The sequence below is a fragment of the Lissotriton helveticus genome, chromosome 11 (genome assembly GCF_964261635.1).
Source record: "Lissotriton helveticus chromosome 11, aLisHel1.1, whole genome shotgun sequence".
Taxonomy (NCBI): Eukaryota; Metazoa; Chordata; class Amphibia; order Caudata; family Salamandridae; genus Lissotriton; species Lissotriton helveticus.
In genome coordinates this window covers 70,477,866-70,496,477 of record NC_136072.1, presented here as the reverse complement: position 1 = coordinate 70,496,477, position 18,612 = coordinate 70,477,866, and the positions used below count along the sequence as shown (strand labels likewise).

The 18,612-nt window shown below is 44.8% G+C and overlaps 1 protein-coding gene across 1 annotated transcript in view; it reads right to left on the bottom strand.

The window, feature by feature from the left end:
- The window catches only part of FAM131A (family with sequence similarity 131 member A), a 459,445-nt gene that overhangs the window by 84,032 nt on the left and 356,801 nt on the right, over positions 1 to 18,612 (bottom strand). Inside the window, exon 4 of the mRNA XM_078668163.1 lies at positions 13,140 to 13,322. Coding sequence (XP_078524289.1) covers positions 13,140 to 13,322 — 183 coding nt within the window. The remainder of the gene's footprint in view (positions 1 to 13,139; positions 13,323 to 18,612) is intronic.

Below are 18,612 nucleotides of genomic sequence, written 5' to 3'. Positions count from 1 at the left end.
CAAAGACCCATCTTGGGTGACCCAAAACTCCCATTGCCCACAGCTCACCCCTCTAGTGGATCCCTAGTTGTGGGGGTCACCCCCACCCAAACAGTTTGGGGTGAGCCCATCCCTGTATTGGGCTGTGCCGCCACTTAAGAATGGACGCAACCGTCTTTCTGCTCTCTTCGGGATGGACTGCCTTGCTTACCCCAGTCTGTCTCCCAAATTGGGGTGGGGGGCTGTGTCTCCACCCCAGAAAAGGCCCAACACCCTGTCGGCCGCCCCTGACACAGATTGGCGCAATTTACCCTCAATCTGCTCCCGGGGAGTAGAAAGCCCAATTGAAATTATGGAAAGATATGGTAAAAAAAGAAGAGGTTGGGGCAGCCCACCCAATCATCTAACCTACACACTAATCTAGTGCCTAAAACGATGTTGATAGCCTACAAAATAAAAAGGCAGATCAGGATGACCAGGAGGAACAGCAGAGGTATTGGGATGGCCAACGCAAGCAAACAATGAGTGAAATCGCCTGGGGGTGACCCAAGCACGCAAAGGTGGGAGAATCAAACTCAATGCACCAATAAAAACTCGGTATTTAAAATGGCACAACAATGAAGAAATGGCAATTTTTGGGCATGCCAAATGTCGACAGAGGAGATAACAACAGGTCTTGCAGACATCGTATGCACGCTGCCTAGACTCGACCTAAAAAATGTGGATTCTTTTGGGGGGTCGAAATGATGAACAGGCCGGCAGAGTGTCGGTAAAACCCAGATTTCCTCTCACTTGCCATGATCAAAGACTTCTCTGTTTGGGTTCAGCGTTAGCCGGCAACATGGTCTTCACATGGTCCCTGGTTTGATCCTTTTCTTTCGAGGGCATTCGGCTGCTCCACACAAGTGATGGAATCTGCCTTCGTTCACATCGTGGATCGTTGCAAGGGGGCACGACTCTACCTCCCGAGCACTAATAAACATGGGAGAGGCAATGTCCCCGTTCCAGCAGTGTCCATCACTAACCCTTCCCCTGTTCGACTCTGATCACCAGAGACATCACTAGAACCGAGGTGGATAAATGGAAAAACCCTCCCCGGAGGCGACCATTCAACGAAGGACATTGTCTTCACTAGCACCAACTCTTGATGTACTGAGAGTTATGGTCCATCCCTAAACCTCTCCTGCTCAGTACCCAAGCCCTTCCACAGAGTGTTTAACCCGTTCCGTGCTCGCAACGGCCGACGCAATTACTACCTCCCTGGTGCTGCGCACGACCATTGGCCGACGCCGCCCCGCCCACTGAATAGAATAGAATTTGAGCCGCAGTAAACGGGTTAAAGAAATAAGGAGCAAAGATCGGTTATTGGGAGATGCTGTCCAAATCCACCATCCAAACTCCCTGCCCAAACTACATGATTCAAAATCTTTATAAAAATATTTAGGTTTCTCCTTCTCAGCTTTGCTATCGCCCCAATGTATTTTTGTATTATTGCAGGGTCACTGGAATTGTGCGATTCCGTTTCTGCTGCTTTTTTCATATAGCTATAGATTTGCTGCAATTACCACTTAATTAATCATTTGCTGCATAATCTGCACATTTGATTTAAAAAAAATGTTTCGAGCTCAAATGAATCAAAAGTCACAAAAAAACGTGGTGATATGTGTATTCGTGCGCATTGGAAGGCCCTTCGCAAAGGTTAACTGGTCATTTTTCAGTTGCTTACTTCTGTATTTGGTTGTTAATCAAACTGAGGTGAAATCTTTGCCAGACATTATTACCATGTGTAAAAATGACAAATAATGAAGTAATACTATCAAAAAATGTGATGCTTTATGGCACATAATTTATGTTTTCTTGCCACATAATTTAGCAAACCTGCCTCATAATTTGGTGCTCCTCTGCCACATAATTCCAGTGGCCCTGATTCTTTTGGGTTTCACAAATTTTCTTTACTGTACATTCTAATTGTCAATGCAGCCATTTCTGTTTGTGAAAGGCCCCTAGCTGAAAAAAATACCAGGGCCTATTGACAAACGTAAACTTACATGCAAGTAAATTTGCTTGTGTAAGGTTACTTTTACAGATTTGAGTAACTTTACTACTTTAAGCTATTCACCATTTACAAGTATAAAGTTAATAAAAAGTGTCGACGTACATGTCCCCACCCCTGAATGAGGGGGCGGAGTCTAATCTACAAATGTAAAGTTACAACTTGTAACTTGTCACACACAGGCAGAGATCTCCCTATGATTAAATGTGGGCTTTACCTTTGGCACCATTTCTGGTTTTGGCATTGAAATTCAGAGTTAGTGTATTATTGCACTACTGAAGTGGATCAAGAAACAGAAAGTTACACACAAGCGCCAGGACACTTATTAGCATTTGAGCGCGCTACAAAACAGTTTATAACATAACAAGCTCACAATGTCTACCTCCACAAAAGAGTTACTACTGTACATCAAGCCGTAGTGTATATTGAGGTCAGAATCCCAACATGTAGAGCCAGCTTAAGAACAGGACAGGCAGTGTGACTATTTTTACATCAACATCTAAACTGTGCAACAAAACCTCCACCATATACTCATCTCACTAATAAACTATGCTATCTCTCCAGCCCAAACTAAACTTACTCCATTAAATCGTCCAACATACTATCTGCCAAACCATACTTCTCCACCTATGCCCAACATGCCACCTACAACCTATGCCACAGACATACACTTTACACCAGTCCTTTACACCTTCACAGCCAACATTCACCCACACCGCAATTCACACCCTATTCACCTACCTCCAATATATAAACCTCCGCATAGACCCACCTGACACTTACCCCCATTGCCTGCAGCCTATGACTAGCATCACCTACTTCTTACACTAAACACACCTCATAACTCTTAAACTCCCTGCTGCCTTTGCTCACTACAAGGCCATGTCTACCCATCCACAGCAGTGGTCGCTGTTTCTCCCGCACTTGCATAGGACACTTGTGAGCCCGGGCTGGAGTAGATGGCGGCACTAGTTACCCTAGCGGTACAAAAGAGGGTGATGATGGACGGAGCATCTGAACCAATCAAACACTCACAACAGGCAAAAGATCTGGGTTTAATCCATCACCGTTCTTTAGCCCACTCTGCCACCCCAGTTCAGACATGGCCATATGCAAATCAGTCTGACCCTGAGCCTCATGGGAACAGTCCTGCCTGAACTGCCAAGCCATGCCTTCCCTGGACTGGAAACAAACATCCTAGGACCGGTTTCTGGCATTCCAGCCGTCTTCAGCCAGGCTTGCTTGAATCCAGTGGCAAAGTGAGCAAGGGACTCACGTCTGAGCATACCCTGCCAACTTATGGCGAACAAAAGCGGTACAAAAGGGGGTGGTGATGGACGGAGCATCTGAATGAATCAAACACTCACATCCAGTCAAAAGATCTGGGTTTAATCCATCACCGTTCTTTAACCCACTCCGCATCAACCCAGTTCAGACATGGCCATATGCAAATCAGTCTGACCCTGTGCCTCATGGGAACAGTCCAGCCCGAACTGCCAAGCCATGCCGTCCCTGGACCGGAAACAAGCTTCCTAGGACCGGTTTCTGGCACTATTACCCTGCCTGCAACACAGTTTTTTTGTTTTTTTGCAGTTTTTATACAGCACAAACTCGACCTGAAGGTATTGGAGCCCTTTATATGAGCACCACTTATGTTACACAATGACACATTCATTTTTGGTAGGTGCAGGGAGATGAAGTGATTTGCCCAGAATCACAGGATGTTGATTGAGCGTCATTGCCGAGACTCGAACCCGGTTCCCCAGCTTTAAAGTCGGCCGCTCTGGCCATTAAGCCACACCCCCCATTCCTCCAGAGCAAATTGCTTCCTCCTCCCTTTCACACACCACTAACTCCACTACAGTCTGACCCCAAACCATCCGGGTCTAGTAGCGTTATATAAAACGTTTCAAATAAACAAATAAAATAATAAATTACTTTTATGCAGGGTCATTGGAATGAAGTAGAAATCAAACTCTCGCCGAAGAGCTGGCTGAATCATGCAGCAAAAAAACGATAAACTATTCAACATATTATTCAATAAAAAGGCAAATGATTCTGCCCGTTCTATGGCTCTGCCTAATAATTTTGACAATTGACACGTATGGATATTGATACACAATGGATCCCACCGCTATGGGCATTACCAATGTTTATTAAAATGGAAAACTGTATGCCTACACCAGGATAATAATAGTTTTTGCCATCTTCAGAGAGAGAGCACATTTTTTTTGTTTAAGTTTAATTTTGACTTTTGTTAGGGTTCTGTAGTTAACATTGAAATAGACTTTAATAAATTCCCAGTGAATCCACCTTCACTTCTGGTTTTCCCTCTTTTAAAGAGTAAATGGCTTTGTGGTGTCTTGTAATCGAACATCTTAACCTAGGTCTTTTCTATTTGCATCTCAGATTTACTTAAGATTGATTTGAAAGTGTATAATTTTATTTAGGAGACGCTCTTTTCCTCTACACATATCTTCATGGATTTGTCTATATTGGCCATTCCCATAACTGTTTGCCCCCAATCATTACCCTCTGAATCTCATTCACAATGCACCTAAATACATCTGTTCAACCTTTGTGTATGTTTATATATATATGTATTTCATGGTATTTCGATAGTGCGCAGCGTGCCAAAAGGCAGGAGAGTCTGTGAACTAAACATTTGCTACACTTAACAGCACTTTCCCAGTTAATATAATAAACATAGCAATCGGTATTGTTTTGCATCCTTCTTGTGATGCTTATTGAGTTTCTTTTTTTTTTACTTTCCACTTGTTTTCTAATGCTTGTTTAATTTCATATTTTTTTACTTTCCACTTTTTCGCTAACTCTTTTTTAATTGTCTATCCACTCCAATAAATGCATCCAGTAAGATTTCTAAGTATTTTAGCTCATTCATCTACATAATAGATTTTGAAATTTTTAATAACATAATACTCTGCATTCAACAATTAAGATTGATTGCCTTTGTCTCCCAAATTTCTATAGCAACTTCCTGAGCTCCAAGGATCCTCTCTCCCTCCTGTTCTCTTTAACTCCCAAATGGCTCCAATTATGTCTTTTCTCAGCAACCACAAGATCAATTAATATTTTTACAATAACAATGCACAGTTACGTGTTAGACAGCGTACGGATATGGATACCGCAGTTCTGTCGCTATTTGCTGCTCACATAGGTATCAACTGGTTTTGCCACCAAGAGGGAAAAAATAGCTCATGCGACTGCATATTCGGGACCCTACGGTGCTCCTATTACAGTGGCGCCCCAGTATCGGTGATCTTGCGAACCACATAGGTTTGGTTAGAAACCGGGGGATCATTTTTGACCCAGAGCCCTCATTCATCCACTGATAACTACATCACCAAAAATGTGTTTCACCTGCTTTGATGCTTTCATTGGATCGTCCCACTATTTCTGGCAAAACAGAGGACTAGCGTCAACCTAGAAGCGGCTCGTTCGCCCATCAGATACCGCAATGAATCTAATGAGGATCTGCTTACCAAAACACTGGCCAAGCTCCAAACAACACAAATATTTGTGGTCCCTTATTCTCCGCTCATGCCGATAAGCTCATTCTACCATTTCATTGCAGCACTTTCGGAAGTCCACACACATCAGCGTGTGAAGATTTGCTAACAGTAGCATATTTTATGGTTCTATTCCAGTTTAAAGACAATAAAACCAATTTGGCCAATTTTACATAGTTGCACATTACAATAAAGTTTTAAAAAAAATTAATTATCTGGGTCAATTACCATTCACAATCTGGTGGAAAAGTTCCTTTAATACCCATTATCCATTGAGGATGTGATAACAAGCTAAAATCCTTTCTTAATGTAACTGAAATTCCGCAGCAGTCCTCCCTAACTTGTCCAGGCATTTCCTAAAAAAAATTGTAAAGTGATGTTCAGGCTCCTAGCTAATTCGGAGTCTCATTTTATCCCTTTTATCATCAGCAATTATCTCCTATTTATCAGATAAAATAGGTGCAATATGTTCCTTTTTGAAGCCATCAGGCGCACGGCAAAGATATAGCACATGAGCATCAGACTGAATCTCACTCTTGCAGTGTCGGCTATAGCTACGTGGGTTTAGGTAGCACACGCTGGCTCCCATCGCTGCCCTTCCAGATCACTCGACTCGCACTCAACATCTGCTCAACACCCTCACGATGCTGCACTGCAAGCCTGATTCTGCAGAACGCACCACATTGCTAGATTTCATCCTAGAGAAGACCTTGAACTTCCAATTGCATATTAATGTGATCCCAAAGGGGGCCTGGGCCAGAATCCTACAAAGAATAATAGGCCTCAATCCTGAATAAGATGTCAATCTAGGAATTCAATCTCCAGTGCTATCAAAGTTGGACTATGGGAATTCTCTGCTCATAGGATTCCCCAAGGTCCACTTAGCCCTGTTCATGATAGTTCTACACGCCGCTGTCAGGTTGAATAGGGTCATGAGGAAATAAGATCCCATTAAACCACATCTCATTATCCTCAAATGGCTCCCTGTAGAAGCTAGAAGCTTTCTCAGAGGTACCTGCTTCACCTACGAAGTGATCCATGTAGCTTCTCCAAAATACATCGCTAACACACTTTCCTAATCGGGAAGGATATGCTCCTGAAGGAGTTTTGGCACATGTCTATTGGAAACCTCTTCATCTACACAAAAAAACAATAAAACAATATTTTCTGCATCCATAGTGTGGAACTCCCCTCTCTTGTCCATGAGAGGAATCATTGCCTAAGATACCTTTAGAACAGAATTGAAATGCCCGGGTCTTCCCGCCCGCCTAACTGGTGGTCCCCCCGTCTTAGATGCTAGAGAAGACCACTGCTGTATCGCCGACTCCGCCGGGAGATGGAGACGGGTCGCCAGCACAGAAGACCACCACCGTAGCGGTCTTCTGTGTATCGCGTATACATCTAAATACGGTGGGCGGGACTCCACCAACCCGATAAAGTACTGGAGCACGCCGATGCCGCGGGTTGACGATTCCAACCACCAAGATCTAAACCAGGTCCAGAATTCCTGTTATTCGTAAATAACTATAAGCAACAGCTAGTCAAATACTGTTTCCTTGACATGAACCTTGATGGCTTCAAACCCCAACTTTCAGCAACGTCAAGTAATCTAACATCGAGTAATATAGGAGATAAATCTCACCCCCAAGGAACGCATGCCCTGGTAGCACTTCTCCCTACTAAAGAAGGTGGCACCTTTCCTCCCATGAAGTCAACATCATAACTTATCAGAAGTTCTGTTCAAGCCCTCTCCTATCTGAATGGGGCAAGGTGTTGCTCCGGGATCTCCCAGACTCCAAATGCAACCCTTTCAGGACATCCTGCATGCGGCAGTAGGTGTCATCCGCGTCCTGAAGACATATGACCACATGACCTCCTCTTGAGGGCCTGTACTATCCTCAAAAACATCTGCATCATTGACAGAGTCCTTGTGACCTGCACACTTCCTATCTGGCCAACAAGCTCCAGATCCCTGGTGGCTCTCAGCACACCCGCAGCCAGGGTACCATCAAACTACAGGCAAAGTAGTGTAAAAAATACAACAAGGCAGCGGCCTTTTCCATTTATGCACCCAGGATTTGGAACAACATCCGTGATCCCATCACAATTGCCACAACCCTTCTCCAAACTAGAAATAAGCTAAATACGTATCTCTATAAAGAACTCTACATCACAACGCAGTAAAACTCTACTTCTGCACTTATGGGCACATACATCAAAGGAAATTGCATTTGCAAATGGTGCGAATCGCAAAATTCGGCCGTTTGCGAATGCAATTCCCGTTTTTGAGATGCATTATCATTTTTGTAATTTTCGCAATTGAAGAAATCGCAAAATTGCGATTCCTTAAATTGCGATTGCATTTAAGGAATCTCAAATTGAGATTCCTTAAATGCAATACATCAAACTTTTAAAATTTGCGAATTCGCAAATAAGAGGAGCAAATTACCATGAAGTTGACCTTCATGGTAATTTGCGAAAACTTTGAAAAATGCACGTTCCATTTTACACACACACATGCCCTTGGGGCATGTGCATGTGCAAAATGTACTTCTAAGCAGATTTCAGGGGTGCAACAGGGTGTCCTTTGGACACCCCTGCACCCTTGAAATTGCATTCTTAATTTGCGAATTTCTAATGGTGAATTGCAAATTAAGAATGTTTTTCCATTCATTCCTATGGGCCTCTAGGCCCATAGGAATGGATGGGGAGGTATTCCTTAATTGCTATTCTCAATTAGAGAATCGCAATTAAGGAATTTTAAGAAATCGCTATTTTTTCAGCAATTTCTTGATGCATTGCAGTTTGCAATTCCTTAATTGCGATTCCTTATTTTTCGCAATTAGGGAATCGCAAAATGCAATATTGATGCATGTGCCAGTATGAACCCAGCTACCGCTTCCATCATTTGCTGACTGTATCTTTGCCTTTGACCATGTACAGCGCACATGGTGCACGAATACCACAAACATGCCCACATTTGTTGTCAGAAGTTTATTTAGTTGTTAATAATATATTTATCAAAGTACCTGTGATATCAATAAAAATGCATTATATTATATATCATGCCCCCATTTTTATGATAGGTTCTATAAATGGGCAGTGAGGTCTCTATTGCGCAATGTCTAATGGATTAAGGTATCCTATTTTGCAATATTTATGATATGCTTCAAAGGGAGTCTGAACAGCCACCACCCTGTGCTGCTAAACCACAATTGTTCCCAATTGCGTAAGTTACCAACTTTGTTAAGAATCCCTGAGCAAAATATATTCTTGTAATATCACAAATTAAAGTAAAATTCCCAATGATAATTTCAAGCAGAAAAAGTTCAATAGAAGTTTGTGGTTTCTTTATTTGTCGTATTTCTTTACTCCTCCACGAGGACTTGTTAACAAACTCTCCAGTCCATAAATCTTGAAATCAAATACAGCAATACAGCCACTCTGGCTGTATTGCTGTATTTGATTTCAAGATTTATGGACTGGAGAGTTTGTTAACAAGTCCTCGTGGAGGAGTAAAGAAATACGACAAATAAAGAAACCCCATTTTTATGATGTTTTTTTCCATCACATTTCCATCTGTATTTATTCTTTCTTATTTTATCTTTGCTAGCATATATTTATCGGGGTGTTTTGTGAAAAAAAAGGCTGCATATAGTATTTAACCAATAAATGTATATTCATACTTGACTGGTTTTAATGGTATCTGATGTTATGTGATACGTCAATATATATATATATATGATTTCTTCCTGAGGTCAGCATTGGTGGTGTGTGTAGCCAGCTCTCTGCTGATACCGGCAAGGGGCACGCCCTCTCGGCCTGGAGCTCCGCGAGATCAGCCAAAGAATGGTGCAGTACGAGGAGTACATCGCGGCGCCCCCCCAAGCACCTGGTGTGTATCTGCACGAGGGGAGAGAGGAGGCGGCATCACGCTGCCTGATAAGGGCTCGAATGAAGGTATTGGCCAGACCATCATACCCAGGACCCCTGAGGTGGAAGGCAGGAAGCGCCGAGAAATTGGGGACATTAATTTGGGTCTGTGTCCCATACACCTGTATGCGGGACCTCGTGGACTGCAAAATCCATCATGTAGTGCTCCTGGGAGGTGTAGCGCAATCAACATGCTCACCTGTGGGAGGAGGAGTCGAGGGACTGCTCTTAAGGGAGTGGTCTCTGGAGCCCACGAAAGTTCATTTGCCTGTGGGACCGGCACTGATGACGGCCATTGCGGCCAGAAACGCGTCTGCCACAGCGTTTCACAGACTACAGGAGTGCGTCTTAATTTAACCAAATAAATCCTTCATTTGAGCCCGGAGCATGTGTCCTGCTGATTTCTTCCTGAGGTCAGCATTGGTGGTATATATATATATCCACAGCAAAGTCGTCCAAATATCTTTCACAAAGACAACAAGCTGAGGCCCAAATGCATTCACGGTGAATATTTATTTAGCGATAACACCCAACGCGTTTCGCAGCCGCAGCCGCTTGATCACGAGTGATTTCCGTGTTCAAACAATAAAGTTATATACAAAAGAAAACAAATGTCATGTGATTCTTAATAAACAGTGAAAACATACTCTCATCAACTTTTATCGTTTTACATTGAGGTACACTTAATCTTTCTGTACCATTATTTGTTAAATCATCAACGGTCTGCATTCATACATTTTAACATTGTGAACATTATTTAGATTACATAACGTCACGCATCAATTATACCATCAGGAACTTCAAGTCCCATCATTCATTATCAGTTACGATTTTCATACCAAAACCGATAAATTAATTCTGTCTTTGATTCCTATGAGAACGGGATTTTTATAATTGGGCACATTTAGAGTCCTCTCTATATAACACTTGTCCCATATTCAACAAACTTTATCCAGTTCATATTACGGCCCTAGTGGGCAAAATTAAATCAGGTGAGTCGTTGAAAGGGATTTTTATAAATTAGGCACATTTAGCACATATCCCATATCCCGGTGGAATCACCCTATTTAATGTTGCCCACTAGGGCTGCAATATGAACTGGATAAAGTTTTTTTTTTTTTTTTTATATGGGATATGTGCTAAATATATTGTGCATTCATTATGCATATGTAAATAACGCCCCTGCATGCCTAATGTAACTCTGTGAATGTCATTAGCATTACGCATGCTTCTTCTATGACTCATCTCACAAGTCACTGTAGTGTTTTGACAGACCTTAAGAAAGAGAATGCATTGAGTGTTTTAATAGGACAAGGAGACAATACCCCAAGAACACAAGGACAAGCTGAATCAGACTTCGTGAAAAGTCAATGACTGTCATAAGTGTCACAAGGCCTTACCAAAGGCAGAGTGTGCGCTGTACCGATGTCAATAACAACGCAGCTACACCATCCCCCCTCCTTCAGCGGTGCTTCATATGCCCCCATCCCCTCACTCTGTATTTCAGTTTATGAAAGTACAGAAGTTATGTGCCCTAACGCCTCATCCCTGACATGCGTTCCTACATAATATTCCGGAGAAGCCTGCTACTCGCCGGAAAAGAGCTTCAACGCCTCATCAGGGGTAGCAAGTGCTATATAAATGCAAACCTTTTCCCTCTTCTATCCTCCACATTCCTTCTCAATCCAAATAACTGACTAACATAGCCACCACTCAAATTACTTTCATGTTTCACTAAACTAATTCACCACTAATCCTTTATGGGTTCTGGAGTAGCATACTACTCGCCGAAAAAGCGCTTCAACACCTCCTCAGGGGTTGCAATCCATATATAAATGCAAACCTTTTCCCTCTTCTATCCCTCCACTATCCTTCTCAATCCCAATAACTGACCAACATAGCCACCTCTTAAACTACTTTCATATTTCACTATACTAACTTAACACAAATCCTTATGGGTTCCGAAGTAGCGTGCTACTTGCCGAAAAAGCACTTTTGACGCCTCATCAGGGTTAGCAAGCAGTATATAAATGCAATTACAATACAATACAATGCACAATTAACTCACCCTGTCCCCATAGCATCACTGTGTTTACTTTTTTCACATTGCTTTCCTAATCAATGTCCTTTGCATGGGTGATGCTGCTTTATTTAAAACACAGATAGCCAAACTTCAGCCACTGTGATGTGAAGATGAAGCTTGCAGCTGCTGTCAGTGTAAATAGTTGATTTAAAATGAAAAGGCCAGCGAGTAACTATAAATGGTGCAGCAGGTGCAGTGCTACCAAGCTCAGATACTTCACCATAATTATGTCTTTTTTTTACCATTAGAGCCCACTTCACTACTGACAAACACCAAAGTACTTACAGTGCTGGTAAAGAATCCTACTTACACCCACAACCTTTGAGAAATCTCGCCAGCGAGGGGCCTAATCGCAAAGGCGAGTAACAGTACCTAAAAGAGTACTCCTGTAATACTACTTTCCATACTCCTCAAGGTGTTTGTGAATCAGCCACTTAGTTGCCACATAACTCCAATTCGGCTAAAAACTGTTTCTGAAAACACACATCAAATGACAACAAAAATGACAGGACATATATGACCAATGAATGTCTTCATATCAGCAATAGCATCAAAGATGACAACATTAGATAATTTACATCTCACAATTCCAATGTGAACACTCATTTCCATCTCCTCCCCTTCTATACCTTGCTTCAAATTTTCTTCCTTCCTCTATCCCACTGTCTCCCACCTTTCTCTTTATACCGTCCTCTCTTCTTTTTATCCTTTCTCTCCTCTATTCCTTCCTCGTTGTCTTTCTGATTTAATTGTCCTATTTTCTTACTCTCCCTCACTTTCGCCTTTCGTTCCTTCCTTCCTTCCTCAATTCATTCCTCCCTCGTTCCCTTCATCACTCTCTCATCCTTCATGTTTTCCTTCATTTCTTTCGCTTCCTTCTCTCCTTTCCTTAAATAACTCCCTTTTCTTCTTTCCCTTTCTATCCTTTTTTTTCCATTCCAATCCTCCATCCTTCTTTTCTTCACTACTTTCTAACCTTCTTTTTCTCCCTTTCCTCCTGTCTGGGCCTTCCTTTCCTTTCCTTCTCCCCTCCTTTCTATGTTTCTCCTTTCCTTCTCTTCCCCCTCTATTCCCTCCTCTCATTCTACTCATACAGCTCTATCATCGTTCCTTTCCTTCTTCCTTTCTCTATCCTTTCTTCAGATATTTTACTCATCACTCTCTCGCATCCTTCCTGCCGTCCCTTATTTTCCTCATCCTTCTTTCCTCCTGCCATCCGTTATTCTTTCCACCTCCTTTTCTCAGCTTCCGGCCTCCCGGCCTCCTTCACTGTTTTTTCCTTTCTATGTCCTTAGGGCATGCAATTGCTTCCTCCTTCCCACCCCTCCTCCTCATCCTTACCTCCCTGTCTACCGTCTTGTTTTCGTCTGTCAGATTCCTTCTGACAGTGGTGAGTTTTTGGATACCGAGGCAGTAGCCTCATTACTCCACATTCATTTTGAATTTTTTAGTCGCTGTTTAGGTTGTCTTATTGATGTGTGACGCTTTGTCACAGTTGAGGTTGTATCCTCCCGTACTCCTTTTTCCTCTATTTCCTTACTCCCTCCAATCACAGCCTTACCTGCTGCAAACCTCGCCTCCTGCTCCCCTTCGCTCAGGTCAGAGTAAGAATTGAAGTCGCTCTCCAGGGCCGCCGGCGAGTCCAGCGGCTTACACCAACCTTTCCACTCGATGAGGTGGGCCACTCTTCCCTGCGCCATGGCCGTGGGCTTGGTGACATGGTCCTTCACCACCTGCGAGATACCTGGGGGCCAAAGAAGGGTGGGTCAGTCTCCTGTGGATGCCATCTTTGCATGGTCACAAGATCCCTGCTCTACGCCAATCTCCCACTGCCATGGCAGGCTTTGCAGCCTCACCTCTTTGCGATATAGGGTGGGGTCACTCCACCTCACCAACATTTCCAGAAATCCCCCCACCGCAACAAGATTCCTCCATTTCTAAAGACATCCTTGTGCTTAATTTGCAGCAGTGGTTTCCGGTGCCCGGTACAGGCACTTAATTGTCAACACCGGCACTTATGACAGTCTGCCACATGGTGGCGCTGTGTGTCCAATTTAGGAATTAGCACAACAGTCGTTTATATATTCAATATATATTAAAAGGGACTAATACCTTCCCCCAAGCCATTCTTATAGGGCTGGGTGCCTGGAATAGTCTGAATTGTCACACTTGTAGGAGTGTGATGGTTAGCCGTGGTATTGGCACTCTCATTGGCAGCAATGGCAGGGGCAATGGGAGGTGCAAGCGGCATGGCCCCCTAACAAGGGCACTGGCTTTTTTTTTAATTAAGCACTGTAATAACAGTAGGGCCGCCCCCTACCATCAGACGCCCACCTCTTACACTTACAAAGACACTCTGATACTTTCACGTCTCCCACCAGCGTCTGCATGGCGTGACCCCTCTCACACATGTATACATCCATCTTTACAAAGACATACTCACCATCACAGTCAACTTAATCATGTCACAGACACTCCCCTGCAAGTACCCCAGCACACGGGTCATGAACACAGGAGTCCAACATGCCTGGTCCATTGCGGCCCGGCATACAAGGAACATGGCCCTCCCGATGGTGAGTACACGGCAAGCAGTGCTTAATCTGACAAAGACAATAAGTGCCAGGCCCGAAGATTTTCCAAGGAGGTCCCTACTGGTCTGTCCTCCTGCTGGGACATCTTGCAGGCCCGGCCAGAGCCGCCATTCTCTTTCTGTCTCTTTCTGCCCCATGTGGTCCCTGTGTATGCCCCAGTGCTAAGTATAATGCTTCAGTGAACCCTAACAAAATTCCTGCAGCCTCCGAAAAATGCCGATAAGTACATTACATGGCATTACCAAATCAAACTAACTATGAGTGCATGTCCTGGCAAACAAATACAAATTAAGCACTGGGAGTATTGTCTCTGCCTTCTTTCCCCAAAGGCAGCGGTTCCCAAGCTTTTTCGACAAGTTGCTCCCCAGGCCCATTATCCATTGCCCGTGGCTCCCCAGGGGGGGGGGGGGGTAAGTCCGGCTTCGTGAGCTCTTGTATTTTTCCTCCCTGAAAATAATTGGGATGAAGCTGACGAAGGTATTATAATCATATACGCAGGGTGTTTCATATTACTAAGGCAGCGCCTCTAATAAAATAGTCTTAGTTACACTTCTTTGCCCATGCCTTTTTAGAGTACACTCTCAAAAATGTGTATCCCACTTACAGTGCTAGATAGCACCCATATGCATGTAGGCCCCATTGCCAAAATGTTTCTGCACTTGAAGAATATTTGCATGCACTTCCATTTCTGTCCATGTCATATGTGCCAACACGGTACAAAAGAGGGTGGCGATGGACGGAGCATCTGAACCAATCAAACATTCATACCCAGTCAACAGATCTGTGTTTAATCCATCACCGTTCTTTAGCCCAGTCTGCCACCCCACTTCAGACATGGCCATATGCAAATCAGTCTGACCCTGTGCCTCATGGAAACAGTCCAGCCCGAACTGCCAAGCCATGTCTTCCCTGGACCGGAAACAAGCTTCCGAGGACCGGTTTCTGGCATTTCAGCCGTCTTCAGCCCAGCTTGCTTGAGTCCAGTGGCAAAGTGAGCAAGGGACTCACGTCTGAGCATACCCTGCCAACTTATGGCGAACAAAGCGGTACAAAAGAGGGTGGCGATGGACGGAGCATCTGAATCAATCAAATACTCACACCCAGTCAACAGATCTGGGTTTATGTGCCAACACAGCTGTCTCAGCAGGGTGACTCACGTTTTTTTAAACCACATACAGCTTTATTTTTGCTGTGTCCTCCAAATCAATGCAAGTTAAATAAATTCCTCAGCTTTTTTTTTTAAAATGTCCCTCTTTCTTGCTTGCAAATATTGGCATTATGCCGTATATGGTGTTTTACTTCCCTGTGCTCATGGAGAGAGCATGCCTGTCTGGAAATGGGTGTGTACTGAAAGAAATGTGTACTGGAAGCACCTGTGATTCAAGTACAAATGTCAATACTTAATAATACTTATTGTGTTTAATAGACAAGACAACTGTACTTTCCTGATAACTTGCATTGGTGTAAAATGCATTTGGAAGAAAAATGAAACTATTACCAAGTCTAACAAATAAATCAGGCATCTTCCTCTTACTTTGGGAGTGTTGGAATGTGGGGATCCAGTGACATATGGAGGTCATCTCCCTCGACATGCCATCAATTAAGCACTATGTTTACAGCTCTAGGCATGTCACTTACAAATCATCTACATCATGCGTTTAAGTCTAATTAGTTTAACTGAATCCAACAGACCCTTCAACATTTAATGCATTAAAGTGCTTGGTGCGCGGCTCCCCTGGCTATTTTTGACGGCTCCCCAGGGAGCCACGGCGCACAGTTTGGGAACCGTTGCCCAAAGGAATCACGTGATTGGGTTTGTCGGCTCCTGAGTCGTCAGAATGACCCGACACCCGCCTGTTCTTCCAATGGAACAATCAGTCACTGCTATTGTAAAGAATGATTATTGATAAACCGGGGTCAGAGGTCACAAGTGAAGGATGGAAGGAGGCTTGAATGGAGCTAGCCTGCCTGTAAAGGTAACTGCTGACGCCCACTTTGATTCAACTAGCTGATTTATGCATGTATACGCAATTCTAAAGCCTGGCCCAGATGGATAGTAAGTGAGTGCAGTATCTCCATATATATTAAATGTTTAAAGATGTCGGGTCTGCTGGGATCTGGGGGTGCTCATTCTGGGTAATCTGATATCTGCTCGAGTAGTAGAATGTGAGCTTATGTCATACGGTGTTAGAACACCCATCGGTTTGGGACATATGACGCTGAACTGCGTCAAAGGGTGCTGGCTGATCAGAGGGCCAGGAGGCGGGAGTACAGAGGTGTCAGATGACCAGGGCATCATCTGTGGCCAGGCTGGTCACTGTTGCTGTGCTGCAGGCTAGACTGGAGCGTCAGTCAGCACCCCTAGCAGTGGGGGTCACTGACAGTGGACGTTAGGTTTTGGCAAGGACTGTATTGCAGCTAGTAAGCCTGGACGAAGTTCGCGGAGCTCCACTGAACTCCACGAAGTGACCAAAAAACTCTGTTGCACAACGCGCAGTTCTGCAAGTGGTGGAGTGTGTTTGGTCATATCATTTGTGTTGATTTTCCGCGCTGGGTGTTTGTTCCGTGCTATAAAATCAGCGCGAATGGCACCAAGCGCTGTGCAAGCGGCCCTGCTGCTTTTTTGCCACTCAAGTAGATTTTCTACCCGAGCGGCAACTTTCTCGACGCGAACAGAAGGTTTCCCAATGTGAGAAGTCACGGCCATCTGTGACCGGCCGCATAGAGAAATCTGGCCACCCGCATTGAGAAATGTCGCTGAGAGGTGGATTTTCTTTGCTCGCGCTCGCTGAGCGAGGAAGATTTTCGGAACTTCGTGTGCTCCGCGGAGTGCGGAAAACTATATGAACGAAGCGGAGTTCATCGCCTGGGTCTGGCAGCTGGACACATCAAACATGATCTATTTATTCTATATGTAATATTTTGGAAGAGAACGCCTGTCGTTTATCGAGCCGGGTTGTCTGGTAGGTCTTTCTTTTTCCTTTGCGCCAACTGTGGAATGCCCCACCCCTCGTGCACCGCTGCCAATCCAGTCACACTTTCTTCTGCAAACTTCTACTTAAGGCCTTCCTGTTCCCCACCTTCATTTCTTCATCTGCCCTCCACTCAGGTTTCACTTTGGATCTGTAACTCTAGGATAACTTTTGGGGACACTTTGGCAGTGAGGCTGACATATCATAGGGAGAGGATGTGGCGTAAATGCTAGAGCTGCCTACTTTGGAGCTGGGTTCGAGTACCGGCGTCGGCTCAACATCCTGTGATTCTGGCCAAATCACCTAATCTCCCCGTGCCTATGGACAGCACCTGGATACCTTCATGGGTGATAAGCCAAGATATGCAAATAAGAGTATTATATTTCAGCCCTTAATTTATTCATTCATTCCAAAGAAGAGGAAACGACGTATCCTGGATTTAAAAGAGTAATCAAAACAACCGCGGGACTAACTCTCTCAGATACCCCAGGAAAGCACTCAAAACTCACCACAGACACCCAACCAGCCGCCCCACCTGGCTGTAGAAACAAGGACTGCGGTTTCACTCTGAACATCTGCTGGGAGCCTGCGTCCTAGCACTGCTATTCTCATTGGACGGCACAGCACAGCACTGCTGTCCTCATTGGACGGCAGTGACTGGCCCCCTTCCTTCCACTCACTGTGCACAAGAACCCAACATTTGATACAAGAGATTGAAAGGCAGGGGGAAGGGGATTGGTGGTCTGGTGAGGGGGGAAGGGGACTGGTGATCTGGAGGAGGGGAAGGGGATTGGTGGTCTGGTGAGGGGTGGGGCAAAGGGATTGGTGGTCGGGAAGGGGATTGGTGATCTGGAGGAGTGTTGGTGGTCTGGAAGGGGGGGAAGAAGATTGGTGGTCTGGGGAAGGGTGGGGCAAAGGGATTGGTGGTCTGGAGGGGGAAGGGGATTGGTGATCTGGAGGAGTATTGGTGGTCTGGAAGGGGGTAAGGGGATTGGTGATCTGGAGGAGTATTGGTGGTCGGGAAAGGGATTGGTGGTCTGGGGAAGGGTGGGGCAAGAGGATTGGTGGTCTGGAGAGGGAAGGGGATTGGTGATCTGGAGGAGTGTTGGTGGTCTGGAAGGGGGAAGGGGATTGGTAGTCTGGGGAAGGGTGGGGCAAGGGGATTGATAGTCTGGAGTGGAGAAAGGGGGTTGGTAGTCTGGGGAGGGACGGGATTGGTGGGTTGGTGAGGGGGAAGGGGGGAAGGGTATTGGTGGTCTGGAGGATTATTGGTGGTCTGGAAGGGGGGAAGGGGATAGGTGATCTGGGGTGGGGGAAGGGTTTGGTAGTCTGGGGAGGGACGGGATTGGTGGTCTGGGATGGGGAAGGGGATTGGTGGTCTGGGGAGGGGTGGGGGAAGGGGATTGATGGTCTGGAGGTGGGGGAAGGGTGTTGGTAGTCTGGGGAGGGTCAAGATTGGTGGTCTGGGAGG